At 39.2% G+C, this 25,083-nt stretch overlaps 1 protein-coding gene across 6 annotated transcripts in view; it reads right to left on the minus strand.

Moving 5' to 3' along the window:
* FKBP5 (FKBP prolyl isomerase 5) overlaps positions 1-25,083 on the minus strand; it is a 119,459-nt gene that overhangs the window by 29,849 nt on the left and 64,527 nt on the right. For all 6 annotated transcript variants that reach the window (XM_045500762.1, XM_045500764.1, XM_045500765.1 and 3 more), the window contains 3 exons: positions 24,910-25,054; positions 9,255-9,397; positions 8,172-8,286 (listed from right to left, as the gene is read on the minus strand). In XM_045500762.1, coding sequence (XP_045356718.1) covers positions 8,172-8,286; positions 9,255-9,397; positions 24,910-25,054 — 403 coding nt within the window. The remainder of the gene's footprint in view (positions 1-8,171; positions 8,287-9,254; positions 9,398-24,909; positions 25,055-25,083) is intronic.

Below are 25,083 nucleotides of genomic sequence, written 5' to 3' on the forward strand. Positions count from 1 at the left end.
AACTCGCAGACCATGAGATCATGACCTGAGCTGAAGTTGGATGCTTAACCGACTGAGCCACCCAGGCACCCCAAGGTCCTTTCAATCTTAAGGCTCTTCTATTTTCTCTAGGAAATTTTCTTCTATCACATGTTTGATTAGATTCAAATGGGCTTTGATTTTTCATCCCTACCTTCTTTCTTTGCCTTTTGTATCTTTGGGTTTTTTTTTTTTTTTTTTGCTCTATGTTCTGAGATATTCTTATAGACTACTTTTTTATATTACCAATTCAGAATTCTGGGACTGTCCATTTTGCCTTTTGGCCCTTGCTCTGAGTTCCAATTTTGCCAATAATATTCTTAATTTCCAGAAACTTTATCCTCCCTTTCCTTTTTCAAAGAAGCTGGTTTTTTGACTTATTAACTTAACGTCCCTTAAACATCTCGAAAGATAATGACGAGTATTTTTAAAAGTTCTCTTCAGGGCACCTGGGTGGCTCAGTCAGTTAAGTGTCCGACTTTGGCTCAGGTCATGAGCTGATGGCTTATGAATTCGAGCCCTACGTCGGGCTGTGCTGACAGCTCAGAGCCTGGAGCCTGCTTTGGATTCTGTGTCTTCCTCTCTCTCTCTGCCCCTCCCCAGCTCACACTCTGTCTCTCTCTCAAAAATAAACAAACATTAAAAAAAAAAAAAAAAAAAAAAAAACACAGTTCAAAGACACTTTATGTCCTCAACCTCTAGCCCAAATCTTGACACACAGTCTTCTGAGGCGGATCCCTATTTTATTTTAGAAATCTGGCCTTACAGGCCTTAGCCTGCAAGCAAAAGACATAGCCAGACCCTATAGAGTAATTCTCAATCCTTGGCTGCAAATTAGAATCACCTGGGGAATTTAAAAAGTTGTGCCTGGAGTTCCAGCCTGTGAGAGTTAAGATTCTTATTTAATTGGTCTGGGCTGAGGTCTGGGCATCAGGATTTTAAAAGCTCTCCAGGTAATTCTAAATTCAGCCAAAGTTGAGTACTGCTACTAAAGCTTACTGGCCCAGCTGTTCCATATTGTTTTATAAAAACCCAGATGATTGCCCCATAGCCTACTTTGGCTCCCTTGTACCAGCTAGCTGACTGTGAGCTTGGAGTTCTGCCCAAGCTTGTTGAGAAGAATGGTATGTACCTCTGCAGAGATCTTCTCTACACCTGTTTTGAGTTGGGTTCCCTGAGTCTAGTTTCCATCAGTCCAATTTTATCTACTTTACATATTCCAGAAATTCTTCATAATTTCTAATCCACTTCTTGCATTCTCCCTATTTTCCAGCATGGCTATGGACTTCTTTCTTTCTTTTTTTTTTTTTATGTTTATTTTTGAGTGAAAGAGAGCAAACATCATGCATGCGGGAGGGACAGAGACACAGCGAGAGTGAGAGCTACAGAGAGCATCCCAAGCAGGCTCCGTGCTGTCAGCGCAGGGCCCAGTGTGGGACTCAAACTCACAAACCCTGAGATCATGACCTGAGCTGAAATCAAGAGTTGGATGCTTAATTGACTAAGCCACCCAGGCACCCCCTCCTTACTCTTTTTTGAAGTCATTCTCCAGCCCCTCTCCCATCTTACTCAGTGGGATCTGGAGAGGAAGAGGGGAGAGGGAAGAGGGAGGGTACTCCAACAACTCGAACTCTGCAGACAGCTCTGCTGAAAGGCTCACATTTGAAAACACTGTCAAGTGTCTGCATCCTTGCACTCAGATGTGGTGAAGCACTGTGAGGCAAGACAGCTACATACAGCCGGCATGTGGATGTGTCTACTCCAAGCAATGAAGTAAACAATCAAAAAATGTGTAAGACGGGTGACTTGCGGAAGAGTAGGAGGAGTGGTAGGCTTATGTGAGTCAGATTCAATTTCTAAGAAAGCTAAGCTTAAAAGTGACAATGCAGCCATTGCTGGCGACTAAAATACAGTGACTAAAGCATCAGTCGCCATCACAGTGTCAACTGGACTACCTTAGAACCCTGTGGCTTTTTTAATGGAAAAAGAACACTGAGTAAGAATTACAAGATGGTCATCTTAACTGACATAAGAAAAAGCACAACAGAAGCTAAAAACCGACTTGCAATTATTAGGATCCTGACAAGAGAGGGTAAACATTTCTCTGAGGAAGAATAAATCCTGTCAACTAATTAAGTTCTCTCTTCCACAACAAACAAATTAAAAGGAAGCAAAAGATCACAAGTGAGTAAAATCCTTTTTTGATTCATTCCGTAACTTTATTCTTCAAAAACCAACCAACCAAACATCCTGGAGAAATAGGATTTAGGCACGATTAGTACTAAGAAGACATATAATTAATTTGAAGACTGTGTTAAAGACAGAGGCAAATTAATCATGAGTTCCAGGTCAACCCTGGTAGAGCCAAAAGGATTTGCTGATGAATTGGATGTAGAATATAAGAGAATGAGGAGTCGAGGATTTCCTTCCTTAAATCTATTTTAAGGAAGCAAAACCAATTCTATAAGCATAATATACAGGGTAGAAAAAAGAAATGTAATTTCCATCCTGTACTAGGCACCTTTCTTCATTTAACTGTCCACACAACCTGTGTGTGTATAGGAGAAGATCATTCCCATTTTACAGATGGGAAAACTGGATGCCCATGGTTGTTGAGTAACTTGTCTAAAGTCACAAGAATATCACTTAGTGATTCCAAGATTCAAAATTCATCTATCACTTCCAAAGCCTGTGTGCCCCTCCCTGACTACCCACTATACCTTCACACAGAAGTGACACTTTGTAACTCTTCTGTGTCTATAATGATATATTATAATTAAAAAAAATTTTTTAATGTTTATTTATTTTTGGAGAGAGGCAGAGTGCGAGTGGGGGAGGGGCAGAGAGAGGGGGAGACACAGAATCTGAAGCAGGCTCCAGGCTCCAAGCTGTCAGCACAGAGCCAAACACGGGGCTCAAACTCACAAATCACGAGATCATGATCTGAGCTGAAGTTGGATGCCCAACCGACTGAGGCACCCAGGCTCCCCTATAATGATATATTGTAATGGATCATCATTGTCTCCTGTTCTCTTCACAGCAGAACTGGCTTTAGTTTGGGGATTTCTTCCTGGCTTTGAATCTAAGTGTTACGGGCGATGCTATGAAAAAAGGCAAGCTGGTGAAGACCTGAGAAGACTTTAAAAGAACAAAGTGCTTGTGGTTTCTGACAGGCACCACTTTTTTTTTTTTTTTTTTTTAATGTTTGTTTATTTTAAGACAGAGAGACAGGGAGAGAGAATCCCAAGCAGGCTCTGCGCTGTCAGCACAGAGCCCGACGTGGGGCTCGGTCTTATGAACCATGAGATTATGACTGAGCCTAAATCAAGAGTTGGATGCTTAACTGACTGAGCCACCTAGGTGCCCTTGACAGGCACCACTTTTAAGTCAACCTTCTGTCCTCCTCCCACACACAGTGAACTTGTTTCAAAGAGGGATAAGTGAAAATACAATGTTTTTATAAAATTGATTTGTTCCAGAAAACCAAATGGGGCTTTTGGATGAAAAAAGTAAAAATAAACCATTTACTCTAAACTTTCCAGAAAGTAAAATCTAACAAGATGAGAGACAAAAGATTAGTCATTACCCTTTTTTAAGATATTAGGAAACAGAAAAAGCAAAATTAGATAAAGAATTATTCAAGTATTTTTTTTAAAACCCATCGATAGTATGTTACCCTCCGTACAAAAAGGAAGGGGACATAAAAGAAAAAAATACAGATACCTGCTCATTTCTGCAAAAGAAACACAAGAAGTATAAACCAAGAAGAAATGTGACTGGTGACCTACAGGAGGTAGGCAGGAAGGAAGGTGGAAATAATGGGGAAATGGGAACCGGTTAGTACAGAGGACGGGGGAATAACACTTCTGTGTATATCTTTTTGTTTAGTTTAGAACCATGGCACTGTTTCATCTACCCCGAACACAAATAAATAGTTAAAAGCAACCGGAGTGTGGGGGGTGACCCTAAATGGCATCCAAACATAACAAATGAACATAACTGCGTTATAAATAAATAACATAACCACACTGAAGGGAGTGAGAACACAAAACTAACCTAAGTTGGAAAACAGTGTTTTTAATGTATGCTATAAGGCTGGTGACTACAGGAACTTCTACACAAATACTTCCTGCGTTTACGAAGTGCGTTTTTTGCAGGGGTGTGGGTTAGCAATTTTGAAACTACTTTCTGTGTAAACTACAATTAAGCAAATAAACAAATACATCGTGGATAGGAGAGAGAGGTTTCTCACTGCTGGAGAAAGAAGTTTTAAATAAGTGAAGGGAGAAGGTAAGGATGAACATGAGGTGCTGGATCGGAACTGCAGGCATCAGTATGTGCTCCTAGCTTTTAATAGACATATGGACTAACAGAGAACACGTACAGCTAATAAAGAACACGTAAAGCTGTGTACATGTGCCTTCTGTGGTACATCTATTTCCCAGCTCTGTCAAGTTAAGAAGCAACACGTTCCACAGTGTGAGTATACCCGGCACCCAAATCTTGGTTTCTAAATACTGTTTTCTAATAAAAGAAATCAGAGCTCCTTGGAGAAATGGTTGATTCCAGCCCTGGGGTGGGGAAGCTACAAAATGAGCCTAGAGCATCTTGTACCAAAAGTAAGGAAGTGCTTAAAAAACAAAGGAGGGGGGTGCCTGGGTGGCTCAGTGGGTTAAAAGGTCTGACTTTAGCTCAGGTCATGACCTCGTGTTCTTTCAGGGCTCGTGTCGGGCTCTGTGCTGACAGATCAGAGCCTAGAGCCTACTTTGGATTTTGTGTCTTCCTTTCTCTGCCCTGCCCCCACCTCTCAAAAATAAACATTAAAAAAAAAAAAAAAAAAGGATGTCTGTTGAAAAGACACAAAAGCTAGGTTAAGAACCTTTCAATGGCCAAATCTGGGACAATCTGACCAACAAAGTAAGAGTAGCAATGAATAATAACCTACAGAATAAAATAAATACCAATGACTCTACACTATTATAAATAACTGAATAAACAGGGAAGAAGAGGCAGCCCTTCCTTATGGCAGAATTCCAATTAAATTGTAGAAGGAACGGTGGAAATAGAAAAATCACCACTAGGTAAATCCTACAGTAATAACTGTTGCATGGAAATATCATTCATGGATCAGGGGCGCCTGGGTGGCTCAGTCAGTTAAATGTCCGACTCCTGATTTTGGCTCAGGTCATGATCTCATGGTTCATGGGATTGAACTCCTGCTGACAGCATGAAGCCTGCCTGGGATTCTCTCTCCTCCCCCCGCCTTCTCTCTCTCTACCCTACCCATCCTGCTTTGTGCTCTCTCTCTCAAAATAAATAAACTTAAAAAAAAAAAAAAAAATCATGGATCAGTGTGTGAAGATGTGATGCAAAAGACACCTGCATGGTCTCCTAGTAGTTAGATCCCTCCCAAAGAGATACTTAGTAAGGCAAAAATAGCAACTTTACAAAGGAGAAACATGGCAGATCCCACCTTAACCAAGTGACCCAAGTTAACATCAATATCATGTACCTCCTGATAATGATGAACTGATAAGGCACGGCATCACTTACATGGTATGTAAAAAAAAAAAAAAATGCTTAACTCCAACCTAATCATGGAGAACATCAGACAAACCCAAATTGAAATATATTCTAAATAGGCCAGTTGTCTTCAAAAGTATTAAAATCATGAAAAAACACAGGAAGACTGATAATTGTCACAGACTGGAGACTACTACTAGAGGGACAACATATAGCACTGGATCCTGAATCTGACCATGACCAGAAGAGGACATCAGTACAGCAAATGAGGAAACTCACACAAGATCTGTAGAATAGTATTAACAGTATTTTTTAAAGTTTATTTATTTTGAGAAAGAGAGAGAGAAAGCACACACACGTGAGAGGGAGAAGGGCAGAGAGAAAGAGGGAGAGAATCACAAGCAGGTTCCATTCTGTCAGTGCAGAGCCTGACGCTGGCTTGATCCCACAAACTATGAGATCATGACTTGAGCCAATACCAAGAGTCAGACGCTCAACCAACTGAGCCACCCAGGCACCCCTAAAAGTTAATAGTATCTTATTGGTGTTAATTTCCTGATTTTGATAAATGCAGCACTGTGGTGAGGGATGATGTTACCATCAGGGGAAGCTGGATGAAGCATATAAGTGAATTCTCTGTACTAGTTTCGCAATTTGTCTGTAAGGCGAAAATGATTTCAAAACAAAGTTAAAAATAAGGACTCCCACCAAAAATACTACCAAAAGCAAGATGGGATTTAATTTAGCCTGCCCCAAAGTTAACTCTGCAATGGTAGTTTTGTGGCATTGCCTATAATTGGGGAAAGTTTTTCTTTTTAATTTGGTTGACAAAAGCCTCCAGGTTAAAAATATATATTACAAATTGCTGAATCTGGGAATTACTCTATCATAGGAAAAAAACCTCTGGTTTTTTGATATTTGAAAATATTCATAATAAAAAATTTAAATATCTGTTACAGATAACCTTCTTACATACTTGTTAATGTGCTGAAGATGATGTTCTATCATTCTAGTCACTTTCATAAACATTTAGAACTCTATCATGGAACATTCAGGGCTAACAGGACCTTAGAAATCGAGATGTGGGGCGCCTGGGTGGCGCAGTCGGTTGAGCGTCCGACTTCAGCCAGGTCACGATCTCGCGGTTCGTGAGTTTGAGCCCCGCATCGGGCTCTGAGCTGATGGCTCAGAGCCTGGAGCCTGTTTCCGATTCTGTGTCTCCCTCTCTCTCTGCCCCTCCCCCGTTCATGCTCTGTCTCTCTCTGTCCCAAAAATAAATAAACGTTGAAAAAAAAAAAAAAAAAAAGAAATCGAGATGTCTACCCCTGTGTCATTGTAAAGGAAGCCAGAGCCCAGAAAGGCAAGGGCTAGTTAGAGTCTGCTGAAGTTAGAATCCTGCCTCTGGCTCCTGGGCTAGGTATTTCTCCAACATTATACATTTGAGCTCCTCTTCATTTATTCTAAAACTTACCAGGAATGATTGCTACCTAAAGACTTCAACAGCAATAGTACAGTAATACTATTTACAACTGTTTCCAACTAAGTAAGTAACTCAATTTGAACTAATTTGCCAGACCCAAGGGAATGAAACATGCATCTCAAGTAGAATATACAAATGGTAAAGATAAGAAAATCAACCATTCTAGTTTACTGTTCTAAATGAACTCTTTATTTTAACTACGCCTTTTATAATAGTTCATATTGTCAAGTACTCTGTTTTCTTAATGGAAGTATTTTTCTGTTTTCTCATGACTCTCTTTTTAACGGTACTTCAAGCTCAGTGAATGGCGTCTTTCAAACATCTATCCATGCAGAAAGCACCTACCGAACACCCAATGTGTGTAGGGCACTGTAGGTAATGCTGGAAACAAAAAGACTTAAAAAGATTCTGGGCTTCAAGCCGTCTACTGGAGAAATGGGCAAACACTGACTACAATACAAAGTGACAAGCGGTGGGCGCCATGGTCCATACATTGTGCTCTGGAAGAGTGATCAAGTAATCGGTCCTTGGGAGTATCCTTCCCCCCAGTTTAGCAAGTAAAAAAAATGGAATAGCTGTAAGTCACCCAATAAATGGCAAAGCAAAACATGAACCTAGATCTCCTGACAGAGAATGGAATGAACACTATTACCCAATTTTGATCTAACTAAAACGATGAACTTTTTCATCTTGAGACAAGCCAGTGAGACAGGTTTGAGAGCTCTGAAGGACATTACAATCCAACTGCTCTGTTCAGTAACTCTGTAACCTTGGGGCAATTTCTCTGAACTCACTTTTCTCACCTGGGGATAATAAATCTTATCTCGTAAGGTTATTTTGAGAAATAAATGAGTAAATCCATAAGGCAACTAACATTGTGGCTGGTACACCATGGAGCCCGTAGACTTGGACTTGATGCTATCCATCTTCTGGGTCTACCAAAGCTGGTACAGTAAATACCTAGCATAGACATGTTGGATGAATATTTACCAAATAAAGTCATTATTAAGTAAATGTTGAATTTAAAACTATTCTCGAGTTGAGCTATATTTAATTGTTTATTTCTAGATTTTTAAAAAGAAATCTCCATTTTATCCCTGTAAATGGAACCCAATTTTAAGGACTCGTTCACTGTCACAGCAATACTTACTTTCTACTGTTGCTCCTTCGTTTGGGTTTGAATATCCTTCTCCTTTCTGTTTGATTCTTCGGATAATGCCTCCATCTTCAAATAAATCCTCTCCTTTGAAATCGAGGAGCTCAATCTAGAAAGGAAAAAAAGATTTGGCTGAGAAAAGACCAAACAGAGCCAGCTTAACATACTTAAAGACAAGGACAACCGATTCTCCTTTCATTTTACAAAATAAAACTCTTTAATATTTATCTATGCATCTCAGTTATTGGAAAAGTAGGAAAAAAAAGAACGCTGCACTTTCAATACCTGGAAAGAGCCTTCACGTAACGATAATGTCTAGGACTGCATCCTGTGGGGTTGCAGTGCAAAGACAGACAGGAAATACTAGGAAAGCTGCCTTGTGGGCAAAAAGCCAGAGCTACAAGGTGCTGCCCAGAACTATTTTGTCTGACTCTAGAGGCCACCACCTTTCCACCCCACATTCATGGAATTCCCTTTTGTAAATGTAAAAATAAATCCTATGAATCAGACCTACAACCAACTAAAGGTGTTTTTTGTTTTTTTGGTTTTATTTTGTTTTACCCAGTTACGACATTTCAGGCATTTCCTCCCTTAATTTTTTAATCACACTTGGACAGATCTATGTAATTCAACACAGAATGAATAATGTTATCACCACCTACTGCTTCTAATGAAGAAGCGAGACTGGTGACAAATTGTAAACCTGTATAATATGAAAGTATCTTACCATTTGGTTTAGGTATATTTCAACACTGGTCTGCCACATCTTCAACGTTGTCTTCTGGTCAACTTTGAGTATGTTATACTCACACCACTGACCAGAACCTTTCTTTTTAAGCCTGGTGTCTTTTGTTTATTTGGATATGATCGTTCAGTGCCAGAAACACGTTTCTAAGAAAGCACTGGCACACACCCCTTGGGTTTGTGGGAAACAATTCAAGAAGCCAAGCTCCAAAATAAATAAGTTGGATCTGATTCTCAACAGCAAGCTTAGCTCCTTGTTCCACTGCCTGTTGCTTCAGAGCCAGCACTATACTAGAACAGAGGCTAACAAGGCAACATCACACACACACTTACCTCAAAAAAGAGAGTTGCATTCGAGGGAATTTTGGGGAGACTGCCAGCAGAGCCATATGCGTATTCTGGTTTGCACAGTAAATGGCAGATCTCTCCTTTCTTCATGGTAGCCACCCCAATGTCCCATGCTTTGATAACTTGGCCTACGAGAAAGAAAAAGGTGGTTGAAAGCGATAGGCCGTATTTAAAAATATTTAACTGTCATAAAACAAAAGTTTGAATAAATTTCCTTTACATTACATACTCAATTAGCAGGGGCTCAAAAAGAACCAAGAAATAAATTGATTAAAAAAATTCTTTTTAATGTTTATTTACTATTGAGAGAGAGAGAGAGAGAGAGAGCGAGCGAGCATGAATGGGGGAAGGGCAGAGAGCGAGGGAGACACAGAATCTGAATCAGGCTCCACGCTCTGAGCTGTCAGCACAGAGCCCAACGCGGGGCTCGAACCTGAGATTGTGACCTGAACTGAAGCAGGAAGATGTTTAACTGACTGAGACACCCAGGAGCCCCGCCCCCTTTAAATTTTTTTAATGTTTATTTACTTTTGAAGGAGAGAGAGCCAGCGAGCATGAGCAGGGGAGGGGCAGATAGAGAGGGAGACAATAAACTGATTTTTGAGGGTGACCAGAGAAGATTCCCTGCTGAGAAGGAGAACAGTAGTATCAATTTCTAAGTTTCAAAGACTGAATCTTTGAAAAGTGGTAATAATGTAATCTTTGAAATGTAGCTGGGCTGCAGCTGTTGCTTAATTTACAATTTCAACCATAATAAAGGGTGTGTTTTCTAGGTACAGATAGAACAAAAATAGTATGGGATGAAATGGAATTTGTCCTAAGGAAGCTTATAATTCAGTTGAGTAGACAAAAACAACAAAACAACTGGAAAAGTATAAATTGCATAAAAGGGCCCATGAAAGAGATCTCCAAATTTAGAAAAAGAAAAAAAATATTTTTGTTTTGTTTTTAAACAAAATGGTTATGTGTCCTTTTGTCAAATCACAAGAACTACTGAACTCAGAATTTTTTTTCCTACTTCCAGGAAACTAAAAGTTGACTTTACTCCTCAACTGTAGAACTATTCTAGCGTACATAATTGTAATTATATCTTACAATAATCAGTCTCAAATCCTTTGGGAAACAAAAAATGCAGGTGATTTAAAGAGGTAAAATACAAAAATGAGGTACTATGTCAATCAAAAACATAAGTACTGACAGCAGGATCAGGTAAACAATAAATCCCAACAGAAGTGAATTTTTTTAAAGTTTATTTATTTGAGAGTGAGACAGTGTATAAGAGCAGGGGAAAAGCAGGGGGAAGGGGGAGTGGGAGGAGGGGGGAGGAGAGGAGAGGGGAGGGGAGGGGAGGGGAGGGGAGGGGAGGGGAGGAGAGGAGAGGAGAGGAGAGGAGAGGAGAGGAGAGGAGAGGAGAGGAGGAGACATAATCCCAAGCAAGCTCTACACTGTAGTGCAGAGCCTGATGTGGAGCTCAAACCCACGAACCACGAGATCATGACCTGAGCCAAAGTCAGATACTTAACCGACTGAGCCACACAGGCACCCCTGAAAGTGAATTTTGAAGAAAGCTATCATCTTGAACTGTGGTAGGATTATTAGAATAAGACGAATTCTATACTAAAGTAGGTAAGTAGGGATGGATAGAACATTCCTGACTCAGGACTACAGCTTGTCTTAAGTATTGTAATTTTTCAAAAGATCAGATACTGTAGTTAAAAATGTTTAAGTTATACATGCCTATTATTCAATCACACACAAGAGAAAAAACAAAGTAAAAGGGCATCCATTCCCTCCTTGTAAGAAGACACTGTTTGTTGTCCCTTTTATACCCTTCTGGTGCATGCTGTACAGCATACCATGCATTTAATTCTGCTTTTTATTCAATATATATCTTGATCTCTTTCTGTCAGCAGAAAGGAGGATATGCATTATTTTTAGGATATGCATTTTAGAGGTTAAAAATGTAGACTGTTTTAACCACAGACTACCTGGATTCAAATACCAGGTCTGCCCCTTATAAGTAATGTGTAAATTATTTAATCTCTGTGCCTCAGTCTCTCATCTGCAAAATGTAGATAATAACCGTGCCTGCCAAATAGTTGTTATGAGAATTGTTAGATAAAATCTGTCAAATGCATGACATAATGACTGGCATATGATATACACTTAAGAACAGCTGTCATTATTCAGGCACCTGGCTGGCTCAGTTGGTAGAGCACGTGACTTTTGACCTTAGGAACAGGAGTTCAAGCCCCACGTTGGGTGTACAGCCTACTTCTAGAAATAAAAAAATAAACAAATAATGGAAGAACAGCCATCATTATCACCATCATCATAAATACAAATATACAAATATTTGTACAACATTGAATACAATTATTAAATGAGATCTAGTTCATTCTAAATGACAGCATGATATTCCAGTCACTCTCCTATTGAGAAACATATTAACAGTAGTCTAAATAAGGATATGTGTCCATACAGGATTGTCTACTTTGTGTGAGAATATTTGGAGAATATTCTAGAAATGCAATGGTGATGTGCACTTTCAATTTGACGGACATTGCCCAACTGCCCTTCTAAAATGGCTACATCGATTTATTTTTATTTTTAAAAAATGTTTATTTTTGAGAAAGAGCACTTGCAAGTGGGGCAGAAAGGAGACTGAGGATCTGAAGCAGGCTCCAGGCTCTGTGCTGACAGCAGAGAGCCCGACGCAGGGCTCCAACTCACAAACTGTGAGATCATGAGCTGAGCCAAAGTCAGACGCTTAACCAACTGAGCCACCCAAGTGCCCCAGCTATGTCAGTTTATACGCTCACACATGGTTCTACTGTGAAAACAGTCCAGAATCATCAGGTGAAATGTAAAGTCTGCTGTTGATAGGTTGCTTTCCTGTCACTGATGCTTGGAGTGGGCCCTTGAGGAATATTTTTTTTCTTTACTATCAACTCTGGTAGTTTAAGACATACTTGTCCAGGAAATTTTTATATTGTGTGTGGGGGGGAGGGGTGAGGGGGGACTACTGTACATTTTTTCAAGTTATTTAGCCAACTACTGAGGAACAAAGGTCCAGCTATTAAGAATACAAAGACGGCCATTCCCTTCTTCCTTCCAAGGAAGGTGCAATGTAGTATGGCTAGTGGAAGAGAATGATAAGTGCACTGTTTTTGTTTTTGCTTTAAACGAAGCAATGGTAAACACCAACAAAGAGTATAAACAAGGGGCTTTTTGCTTTTGGATGGGGGTTAGAGCAATCAACAAAAGCCCAATTCATTGATAAGATCTACTCTATGCCTAGAAGTTGGAAACATTAGCCTGTGGATTAAATCTATAGGAGCCTTGACCTAAAAAATTCATGCCTGTGCCTTTGCTTTTCTTCTCATTTAGAACATAAAGCTTCTCTTACATCGAATTCCTAATACTGAATGAAAACACATTAACAAAGAGCCAGACTGGAATGAACACAGGTATATATTTCTAAAATAGTCAATCCAGGGACTTTCTTTTTTTTTTTTTTTTTTAATTTATTTGTTTATTTTGAGAGAGAAAGAGAGCACGAATGTAGGTGTCAACAGGAAAGGGGCAGAGAGAGAGGGAGAGAGAAAAGAGTCTTAAGCAGGTTTCACACTGTCAGTGCGAGTCCGACACAGGGCTAGAACTCACGAACTGTGAGACCGTGACCTGAGCCAGTCACAAATCGGATGCTCAACCCACTGAACGACCCAGGTGCCCCCAGGAACTCTTCTTAAAAAGTACTTCCCCGGGGCGCCTGGGTGGCGCAGTCGGTTAAGCGTCCGACTTCAGCCAGGTCACGATCTCGCGGTCCGTGAGTTTGAGCCCCGCGTCGGGCTCTGGGCTGATGGCTCGGGGCCTGGAGCCTGTTTCCGATTCTGTGTCTCCCTCTCTCTCTGCCCCTTCCCCGTTCATGCTCTGTCTCTCTCTGTCCCAAAAATAAATAAACGTTAAAAAAAAAAAAAAATTAAAAAAAAAAAAAAAGTACTTCCCCCTGTTGTGATGACTACCGGGTGATGTATGAAGTGTTGACTCACTAAATTGTACACTTGAAACTAATATTACAATGCATGTTAACTAACTGGGATTTAAATACAAACTTTAAAAAAAAAAAAAGTATCTTCCCCCGATTAAAAAAACAAAAAGTAACAATACATACTTATTATAGAACACCTAGAAATTATAGAAAAGCATAAAGAGTAAAATAAAAAACCTCTGAAATTCCAGCATCTGGGTTAAACTGTCAATTTCCTGGTACATTTCTTTCCAATTATATGTTCACTTGGTTTGCATTTAAAATTTTTACATATACATTCTTAAAATTCTGGTCATAGTTTATTTGGTTTTGTGATCTACTTTATATTTCACACTAAATGAGCATTTTCTTGTTAAAAGACAGTATTTGAAAAATGACCTAATAACTATCTCATCTTCTGATTATAATTTCAATTACATTAATAAACATTTAGGTTCTTCCTTTATTCTTCTGACTTTTATAAAGTTCTGATGAACTGATGGATGAATGGATAAAGAAGATGTGGTGTGTATATATATATGTGTGTGTGTGTGTGTGTACACACACACACACACTTGGCAATAAGAATGAAATCTTGCCATTTGCAACTACGTGGATGGAGCTAGAGGGTATTATTCTAAGCAAAATTAGTCAGTTGGAGAAAGACAAATATCATATGACTTCACTCATGTGAGGACTTTAAGATACAAAACAGATGAACATAAGGGAAGGGAAGCAAAAATAATATAAAAACAGAGAGGGGGACAAAAACATAAGAGACTCTTAAATATGGAGAACAAACAGAGGGTTACTAGAGGGGTTGTGGGAGGGAGGATGGGCTAAATGGGTAAGGGGCATTAAGGAATCTACTCCTGAAATCATTGTTGCACTATATGCTAACTAACTTAGACATAAATTAAAAAAAAAAGTTCTGATGAACAATTTTGCACCTACATCTTTACGTAACTTTTTCTGTATAATAAAAGCCTCTTACCTGATAATCAGAGCTATACAGTTGGGAGGATAATTTAAAATGTTGCTTGGGATTCTCACTCTCTGCCCCTCCCCTGCTCTCTCAATGAATGAGTAAATCATTTGCAATTTACAATGTGGGTTTCTTTAAAGTGGACTGAGAACCAGAAGATACTTGTAAAGCAATCAGTACATAGAATTCTTCTGGTAAAATGTGTTCTGAAGGTCTTGTTTTTGCCTTTTACCCATCCCTAATTCAACAACAATTTACAAAATGCTTTTAGCAATTTACCTTAGTAAGGCTTTCCAAAAATGTCCAAGTTTTCACAGAAATAATTCCTCTTTCTTTCTACACTAATTTAAGTGTTTTATATATTAATTAAATTATATAATTACAAAAAGTACAATGGCTATAAACAGGTTTCAAGTGATTCTTAGTAACAGTCTGAGGAAGAAAAATGCAGGCCCTAACATCCAGAAACTGCTGGACACTGACAGCTAGGCCTTACTGATGTCTGAAGCTGGCCTGGGGGGAACCTAGGCCATGCTATTCTCCCGGTGCACACAAACAATCTCACTAAATACCAACATCAGACAAGGTCACTCTGAGACCATGAAAAAGTGAGACAAAACAAAAACACTTCAAAATTTTGGACAAAAAATAAGGTCATTGTGCAACCTACAAAATACCAAATATCCCCCTCTCCTGGCAGCCAGGAGTGACTGCTGCTTCTCCAGCAGGTAGGGCTTTAGTCTCTTGTCTATTTGGCCTTCCTCCTAGATAAGATTTGTTAAGATCCCTAAAGAATCACCCCACATCCTAGCAATATCCAATCCAGAGCAAAGGAGCTCTTCCTTAATCCCTTCCCCAAATCACCCAATACAAAAGCCTAAATCCTAAAATAAATCCCTTTGAACACTCTTACTGAAATACCACACAGTCTCTCACGCGCATTTTACCTCTACAATGAGTAATCAACCCGGCTTGTTCAATGACAGCTATGTTCCTAGTGGTCTATGGCTGGAGGGCATTGACAAGGCACACTCAATTGGCTGAAGCACAGGGTAGGACCACACCACAGAACAGGAAACCAGCAGTATTGCTCAACATCTTTACAAACAGAACGGGGAGCATCATCAATCCGGGGTTGGTTAAGCAAGCTTCTACCATACTTTCTTAGGTTCAATTTGTAGAAGCAGAATTACGGGGTCAAAGCATAAACATTTTACAGATTCTTCTTGATCTTTAGGATCATAACTATAGGTATCATGTACCAAGAATATGTAATTTGTTCTCACACTTGATCTGGACTTCCAATTTTACTAGCTCAAATATAATTTATCAATTTCAGGAGTCCTATTTCATTTGTAACCATAACTGAAAATAAAAACATATATTTAAACAAATCTATAGCATAGCTACCCCTAAGTTTAAAGGCTCTCTCTACATATGTAACCACAGGCAATTGAAAAACTTAAAAGTATACAAGAAGACTAGTATCAAAGCAATGAACTGTACTTTTTTCTTGCTTCTGCAAAGTGTAATCGAAGAATACACTTTAAGACATAAAATTTTATAGGTTCAATGTAGGTTCATCAATCCTAACAAGTGGATCACTCTGGTGGAGGGTGTTGTTAAGGGGGAAGCTATGCCTGTGTAGGGATGGGAGATACATGAGAACTCTGTACCTTCTGCTCAGTTTTACTGTGAACCTAAAAGTGCTTTAAAAGTCAATTCTACTGGGGTGCCTGGGTGGCTCAGTCAATTAAATGTCCAACTTCAACTCAGGTTATGATTGCGTGGTTTGTGAGTTCGAGACCCACGTCGGGCTCTGTGCTGACAGCTCAGAGCATGGACCCTGCTTTGGAATCTGTTACTCTCCCCCTCTCCCTCCCCCATTCATGCTCTGTCTCTCTCTCTCATAAAAAAAAAAAAAAAAAAAAGTTTAAAAAGTCTATTAAAAAAATCATAGGGGCGCCTGCGTGGCTCAGTCAGTTAAGCATCCGACTTCGGCTCAGGTCATGATCTCATGGTCCGTGAGTTCGAGCCGCGCGTCAGGCTCTGTGCTGACAGCTCAGAGCCTGGAGCCTGCTTCGGATTCTGTGTCTCCCCTTCTCTCTGACCCTCCCCTGTTCATGCTCTATCTCGCTCTGTCTCAAAAATAAATAAACTTTAAAAAAAATTTTAAAAATCATATTAACAAAATTTAACAAAGTAACCCAAGTGTCCCTAGATAGATGAATGGCTAAAGATGTAGTTTATATACACAATGGAATATTATTTAGCTATAAAAAAGAATGAAATCTTGCCATTTGTAACAATATGGGTAGATTTAGAGGGTATAATGCTAAGTGAAATAAGTCAGAGAAAGACAAATACCGTATGATTTCACTCGTATGTGGAAACAAATGAACAAAGAAATAAAAGACAATCAAATAAACCCAGACTTTTGAATACAGAGAACAAACAGTTACCAGAGGGGAGGTGGGCAGGCTATGGGCAAACAGGTGAAGGGGATCAAAGAGTACACTTATCGTGATGAGCACTGAGTAATGTACAGAACTGTTTATTGTACACCTGAAACTAATGTAACACTGTATGTTAATTACAAATTTTTTTAATGTTTTTTTTTGTTTTTTTTGTTTTTGAGAGACACAGAGAGACAAAGCACGAGCAGGGGAGGGCAGAGAGAGAGGGAGACACATAATTCAAAGCAGGCCCCAGGCTCTGAGCTGTCAGCACAACTCGGGGCTCAAACCCACGAACCATGAGATCATGACCTGAGCCGAAGCTGGAGCCTTAACCGACTGAGCCACCCAGGCACCACAACACTGTATGTTAATTATACTGGAAAATAAATAAATTTATAAAATAAAAAATCAGATAACACATTTTAAAATACATTTTGATTTAATCATGAATACTTTCATTTACAATAAAGACTATAGTGACCACTTTAGAATATTCTAATTTTTCTCTTTATTGATTTAAAACATTTTAAAACATTGTGGTAAAATACAGGGGCGCCTGGGTGACTCAGTCAGTTAAGTATCCGAGTTTGGGTCACATCATGATCTCATGGTTCATGGGTCTGAGCACGGCACCAGGCTCAAAGCTGACAGTGCAGAGCCTAGGAATTCTCTCTCTCTGCCCATCCCTTGCTTTCTCTTTCTCCTCCTCTCTCCCTCCCACAAAATAAACTTAAAAAAAAAATTGTGGCAAAATACACGTAACATAAAATATGCCATCACAACCATTTTTAAGTGTACAGATCAATACTGTTACATATATTCACACTGTTGTGCAACCAGACTAAAACTTTTTCATCTTGCAATGCTAAAACTCTACCCATTAAACAACTTCCCATTTCTTTCTACCCCAAGCCTGTGGCAAGAATTTCATTTGACTCCGTTTCTGTGAATTTGATTATTCTAGATTCACCTAGATGTCAGGGGAATTATGTATGTCTTGTTTTTCAAAAGCTATTATTTTTCAGTTATCTCTACACTCAACGTGGTGCTCAAACTTACAACCCATAAGATCAAGAGTCACATGCTCTACCAACAGAGCCAGCCAGGTGCCCCATATAGTATTTGTCTTTTCATGACTAGTTCACTTCACTTAGTGTATCCTCAAGTTCCATCAGTGTTGTCACATGTGTCAGATTTCCCTCTTTTTTAAGGCTGAATAATATTCCACGGTATGTATACACGAATTTATTTATCCATTCATCTAGAGATAAACACTTGGGCTGCTTCCATCTTTTGGCTATAATGAATAATGCTGTTAACAAACAGGAGTGTACAAATATATCTCTTTGAGACCCTGCTCTCAGTTCTTCTGCGAACATACTCAGAAGTAAAATTGCTGGGTCGTGGGGTAGTTCTATTCTTAATTTTTTGAGGAAATGCCATACTGTTTTCCATTGTGGCTGCACCATTCTACATTCCTACCAACAGCATACAAAGGTTTTCAGTTTCTCCACAGCCTTGCCACATGCTGTTTCCTCTCCCACCTTTTTTTGATAGTAGCCACCCTGATGGGTATGAGGGTATGAGGTGGTATCTCAGTGCAGTTTTGATCTGTATTTCCCTAATTATTAGTGATGTTGAGCATCTTCTCCTATGCTAGTCAGGCCATTTATATATATATATATATATATATATATATATATATATACACACACACACACACACACACACACGGAGAAATGTCTTTCATTGCCTATTTTATGATCAGTTTATTTGTGGTTTTTCGTTGTTGATGAATTATAGGAGTTCATTATAATGACAAGGGATCAGATATTTGCAAACAGTCTCCCATTCCATAGGCTGCCTTTTCACTCTGTCATTGTATCCTTTGATGCACAGCTTTTAATTTTGATATAGTCCAAGTTATATATTTTTGACTCTTGTTGCCTGTTGCTTTTGGTGTCCTATCTAAAAAATCATTGTCAAATACAATGTCAAAGCTTTTCCTCTATGTTTTCTTCTAAGAAAATATAGTTTTAGGTCTCATGTTTAGACCTTTGATGCATTTTTTAGTTAATCTGTGTATATGGTGTAAAGGCTACAACCTTCACTATCTTGCATGTGAATATCCAGCTTTCCCACCATCATTTGTCAAAAAGACTGTTTTGTTTTTTATAATTTTTTTAATGTTTATTCATTTTGAGAGAGTGAGAGGGGGAGAGGGGCAGAGAGAGGGAGACAGAGAATCCCAAGCAAGCTCCACACCGTCAGCGCAGAGCCTGAACTGTGAGATCATGACCTAAGCCAACACCCAGAATCGGACGCTTAACTGACTGAACCACCCCACCCAGGCACCTCACTGAAAATACTGTTCTTTCTCTATTAACTAGTCTTGGGAAAATTATTCACTATATAACTTTTAAATGTAGGTATGCATTTGAAATATGAGCATATTTAAAATTCTACAGGATGAAAGATGTATCATATAGAAAAATACTTTTTAATGTGGAAATAGAGGACAAAAAAGATAAAATAATTTTGCCGTAGAAGGGTTTCCATTCAAAACAGAAGAGTTGATACTCTCTTAAATATAAGCATAATCACTAATAAGTTTCAGATAATTAAAAACACACATCTGATTTATTCCTGCTTTACCTTCATTGAAGGATTTCCAGGACTTAGTACAAATTTCTGCTATTTTAATTCTATGAGTATTTTGCTAATATTTTCTATTAAAAAAAAAAAAGAAAATTGCATATCATTATAAAATGGACAACGTCGGGGCACCTGAGTGGCTCAGTCGGTTAAGTGTCCGAGTTTGGCTCAGGTCATGATCTCGTGGTTCTTGAGTTCAAGCCCCACATCAGGCTCTGTGCTGACAGCTCAGAGTCTGGATCCTGCTTTGGATTCTGTGCCTCCCCCTCCCATCCCTCCCCGACTCACACTTCCCTGTCTCTCAAAAATGAATAAACGTTAAAAAAAAAAATATATATATATATATGGACAATGTTTTTCTTCTTTTTATACTAGATAAAGCAAATTAGCTTTTCCTGTTTACTTTATCCTCTTATGAATTGTTTTGGTTCTATTTCAGAATGTCTTACAAAAGGGCTCTGATAATCCTCTCTACTCTCTACCAAAAGTATCTTGATTATGAATTGAACAAATAAATTTACATTTTAAGATTCTTCTAAGGTGATCATGCCTTCTGTTACATTCATTTTTGGCAGTTCTCTGATTACTAAGAAAACTGATCACAGGAGAGTATCTTCCCATTCTCATGGCTTTATAATTTTTTTAAAAAGAGAGGGAAAATAGGAATGGTAGCATAATCTGTCCTGGGACAGCCTCATTAAGGATTAACATCAACTCTGCCAGGCTAAACTGTTAGATACTTGAAGGCAGGAGTCAGGTCTTGATTATTTTCTATTTCCTAAAGAATTATAAACTATAATACCATAACATTATACTCAATTAAACAACAGGATCCATGCTATAATTTTATATAAATGGAGTTAGAAATTTGTTAGCTTCCCACGGTTTAGTCTTACCCTGCCCCAACAGGCTTCTCCCCGGTATCCATTAACAGAGCAATGGAAATGAAAAGCATTCTTCCTCTACTGCAAAGCACCAGGTAAAGCCAAAGAACGTACTTTCTCAAAGTTTGCTGTCTTTCTGGCTCACGCTTTTGGAGAAGGTTAGAAAAATTAAATATTTTGGCCTAAAAGCAATCCTGAATACTCCTAAACTGCATGTAAAACAAACAAACAGAAACCCAGATGTTAAGGATATATTTAAGTGGGAGCAAAAGCATCAACAGAAATTTAAAGGGAGCACATGGTTAAACCACAAACAACCCACAGGAAGTTGGCTACACAGTTACCCATTACTAGTAGTGCTTTACCAGTTGTAAGATATTGTCAAGACTTAAAGTGCATGAAAAAAACATACTTCAATTTAAAAAAAAACAACAAACTTTCAAAATAGGAATTCAACCCATAACATCAAGCAGGAAATAGCAAAAATTTTGCTTTTTAAAAAATTTTATTTATTTATTTTGAGAGAGAGAGAGAGACAGAGAGAGAGAGAAAGGAAGGAAGGGAGGGAGGGAGGGAGAGAGAGAAAGAGCACGAGCTGGGAGGGGCAAAGGGAGAGGGACACACAGGATCCCAAGCAGTCTCCACACTGAGCGCAGAGCCCGACACGGAGCTCAAACCCATGAACCACGACATCATGACCTGAGCAGAAACTAAGAGTCAGACACTTAACTGATTAAGCTACCCAGGTGCCCGCAAAAACTTTGCTTTTGATAAACCTCTGTAACTACAGCATTCCTGTAAGAAAAGTGTCTGTCTGATGTACAGCAGGCACTCAGTAAATACTGCTGGATGAGGACCTATTTCGTTTTTGTACCTAGTTTAAGCTAGTTTTAAACCTTAAGATACATACACCTTGAAAGAAATTGCTTGTGTTTGAATCCTGGCCCTACCACTTTATTGTATAACCATGGGCTAATGGCTTACTTCTTCTCTCTGTAGTGTCCTCATATGTAAACAAAAAACCCAAACCAAATGAAAACAAAAATGGTCATTCATAATAGGTGAGCCATAAAAAAAATTAGCAAAGTAGACATCATCAAAATTAAAATTCTTCCTTTAAAGACCAATTAAAATGAAAAGGCAAGGCAGGGGCATCTTGGTGGCTCAGTTGGTTAAGCATCCGATTTTGGCTCAGATCATGATCTCACGGTTTGTGGGTTCGAGCCCTGCATGAGGCTCTGTGCTGACAGCTCAGAGCCTGGAGCCTGCTTCAGATTCTGTGTCTCCCTCTCTCTCTGCCCCTCCCCTGTGCACTCTTTCAAAAATAAACATTTAAAAAAAAAACCCACAAAAAATTATAAACTGCCTACCAATGTTTCTTGCTTTATCTTAGTCTTTTATGGTTTTCATTCCTGTACTCTTTACAGAAGGTACAAGAATGAAATCATAGCCAGAATTAATCTTAATGCTTTTCTACAGATGCCTCCTTTTTAGAGGAGCGGGGAAGGTTAGGTGGCTTACTCATGTTAACATAACACAGGGAAGAGTGAAGATAGGAACTCTGGCTTCCTAACACCCAGGTGGATGCTCTCCCCAAGAGACCACACTGTCTCTGGACAGGTGTGTCATAGGTACCAAGTCAACTGAAAGCTGCCTCTTTTATCTCTGCTCAAATTTCTAGGAAACATAAAAGACTCATTCAGCATAGGGTAGTTTATTAAGAATATGCAGGTAGAAAAGATAGCAGCATAAGTTCTTAGCAATTCTTTTTTTCCCCCCCAGTTCTTAGCAATTCTTAGCAAGTCTGCTTGCAAAGATAGCTGCTGAAGAGACTTGTTGGCTTAAATCCATCAACTTCTTTAGGACAGAAATTCAAAGGGTAGAGTAAGAGTTTGAAGGGGGCAGGGGGAGCAGTGGAAACACAGATGTCTGATGAGGCCATTTACTCTGAGGTCATCTAAATTAAATGCTGATGCCACAGCCATGCTGGTGGCCCTGGAGGTTCACATCTCTGAATCAACAAAAAAGAAAAAAAATTCTAATTTAACTGCCAATCATTATCCGCTTTCTCAACAAAAAGAATCTGTATTTGATTGCCATCGTACTGAAACACAAGATTAATCTCCCACGAGCCACCAACTCACTGAAGACCCAAAGGAGAAGGGAGCAGTGGCACAGGCTGCACCAGAGCCCAGGAAGGGTACAGCCGGACAAGAAGCAGGAGTCAACAGGACACAGGCCTGTGAGTACCAGGAAAGGCAGGGTACAAGAGAGGCAGAAAGAGTTTAAGTCTGCAGTTCCTCACTGGCTCTTTTCTTTCCCAGACCATGCCTGGTTAACAATTCATTTCAGGTGGTACAGTAAAAAATGAAAGGGGTTATAGTCAACACTGAGCCATGGTGGTAGACCAGTGCAGGGTTGGTGGGGGGGGGGGGGGGGCGTCCAATCCTTTTCTCCCACACTTAATCTGGGAACGAACTAGAGATCTGTTCTATCTGTAGCAGATAAGAATTAAAAACATTGGTAACTCAGCCACTAACTTTCAATAAGCCACATGGTCCACAAAGTCTAGTTTGATGTATGGGCTATTATTCTCACAAGATTAAAGAAAGTACTAAATTAACTAAAGACACGCAAAAGCATTTGAAAATGAATTAGTAAAAATAACACTTAAGACCTGAAAATAGTGCTTCTCAACCTTTTTCCTCAGGACCCCTTTAATCTTAAAAATTGAAGGCCCCAAAGAATTTGTTTATCTATCTACTGATATCTACCACCTTAAAAATTAAAGTTACTTACCAATTAAAAAATAGTACATTTATTATTGAAAAATAGTAACAGCCTCATATATGTTAACACAAAAAAATTTTTATGAAAAGCAACTATATTTGTAAAACATTAGTGAGAACAGCATTGTTTTGCAGTTTAACAAGTGTAAAACGTGTCTGACTTGACAGAAGACAACCAAATTCTCATACCCACTTCTGCATTCATCTGTCGCAATCTGAGTTTAAATCTACAGAAAAAATCCAAACCCAACAGATAGACAGGTGGAAAAGGTAGGAGTACTTTAACAGCCTTTTCAGATAATTATGAATATAATCATCTGAGAGGACATGCAAGCTGGACAAGTGGCAGTTTCATAAAAGTTAGTTGCAATGGAGAATCTGAAAGCAGATCAAGGAACTTTTCGTTAGTATTATGTTACACTAAAATCCATTGATCTAGCCTGCAAAACGAATGGATCTTTTTAGTCACACGTGATTTTGTAACATCTTGTATTGGGAAAATATTGGTTCACTGAGTTACACAGATCTTCCACAGGTTAACACATTTCACTGGATGATATTTTACAAACCACATTCCTGAACATCCATCGATCTCATCAGAAGTCTTTTAAGTTCTGGGAAGCTGTCAAGCTCACCATGGCAGATACAAATTTCCCAGAACTAGAATTTTCATTTGAAAACTCAATGGTTGGGGCGCCTGGGTGGCTCAGTCTTTTAAGCGGCCGACTTCGGCTCAGGTCATGATCTCGCGGTCCGTGGGTTCGAGCCCCGCGTTGGGCTCTGTGCTGACAGCTCAGAGCCTGGAGCCTGTTTTGGATTCTGTGTCTCCCTCTCTCTGACCCTCCCCCGTTCATGCTCTGTCTCTCTCGGTCTCAAAAATGAATAAACATTAAAAAAATTAAAAAAAAAAAAAAAAGAAAACTCAATGGTTACAAATACTGTCAGCTGTTTTCCTTGAAGTGACAGGCTCGCTTCATTCATTTTTAAGAAAGTTATCTGCCAAATACTGAATAATCAAATCCGAACAATAACAGTTTGCCCTTTTTTTTCTTTTCTTTTCTTTCTTTTCTTTTTTTTTTTTTTAACGTTTATTTATTTTGGAGACAGAGAGAGACAGAGCATGAACAGGGGAGGGGCAGAGAGAGAGGGAGACACAGAATCTGAAACAGGCTCCAGGCTCTGAGCTGTCAGCACGGAGCCCGACGCGGAGCTCGAACTCACGGACCGTGAGATCATGACCTGAGCCGAAGTCAGATGCTTAACCGACCGAGCCACCCAGGCGCCCCCGGTTTGCCCTTTCTAATAAAAATGGTGTTTTCTGGAAAAATGCACCTCATTCAGTTCTTCACTCAGGTTAAGTGCACAAGTGCTTTCCCAGAAGACAACCACTGTCCTTGGGTACAGAAGTGTGCCCTGTGCGCCTCCCTGTCTGTCACAAAACAGCAGAACAATGCCAAAGCCGAGGATTAGGATTTAATACAATTGGTATTTTTTACACTGTTATCAAGGACATTAAGTGACATGGGCTTCCCTCCTTTTTCTTATTTAAACAGCGAATGAGGGCATCGAAGAATATCGGATTACTCATATAGTTTGGTGCCGTAGCCCAGATCTGTGCTAACGGCAGCAGCAGTTTTTACCACTGTAGCTTTTGTACCATCAGTGCGAATGTCAACACGGTAAAAAGCTGGACAACATCTTAATAACATTATGAAAATAACTTTGACATTATGGACCCCCTAAAAATCGACTAGCTCCTATACAGGATAGACCAGCTTCTATATAATATAAGTAGCAATAAGTCTAAGCAAAACACAACTCAAAAAACACCCTCTTACCTTTGCCAAGACTAAAGACAAACGGTTCATTTCTATCATGACTGGAATCAAATTTCTTTCCATTTGACAATTTTCCTTTGTAATGGACATAAACTTTGTCTCCAATCATTGGCATTTCCTCACTATTTCCCACTCTTTTGACAATCTGGAAAAGACAAACATCAAAAAAAGGAG

This window comes from Leopardus geoffroyi, chromosome B2 (genome assembly GCF_018350155.1).
Source record: "Leopardus geoffroyi isolate Oge1 chromosome B2, O.geoffroyi_Oge1_pat1.0, whole genome shotgun sequence".
Taxonomy (NCBI): Eukaryota; Metazoa; Chordata; class Mammalia; order Carnivora; family Felidae; genus Leopardus; species Leopardus geoffroyi.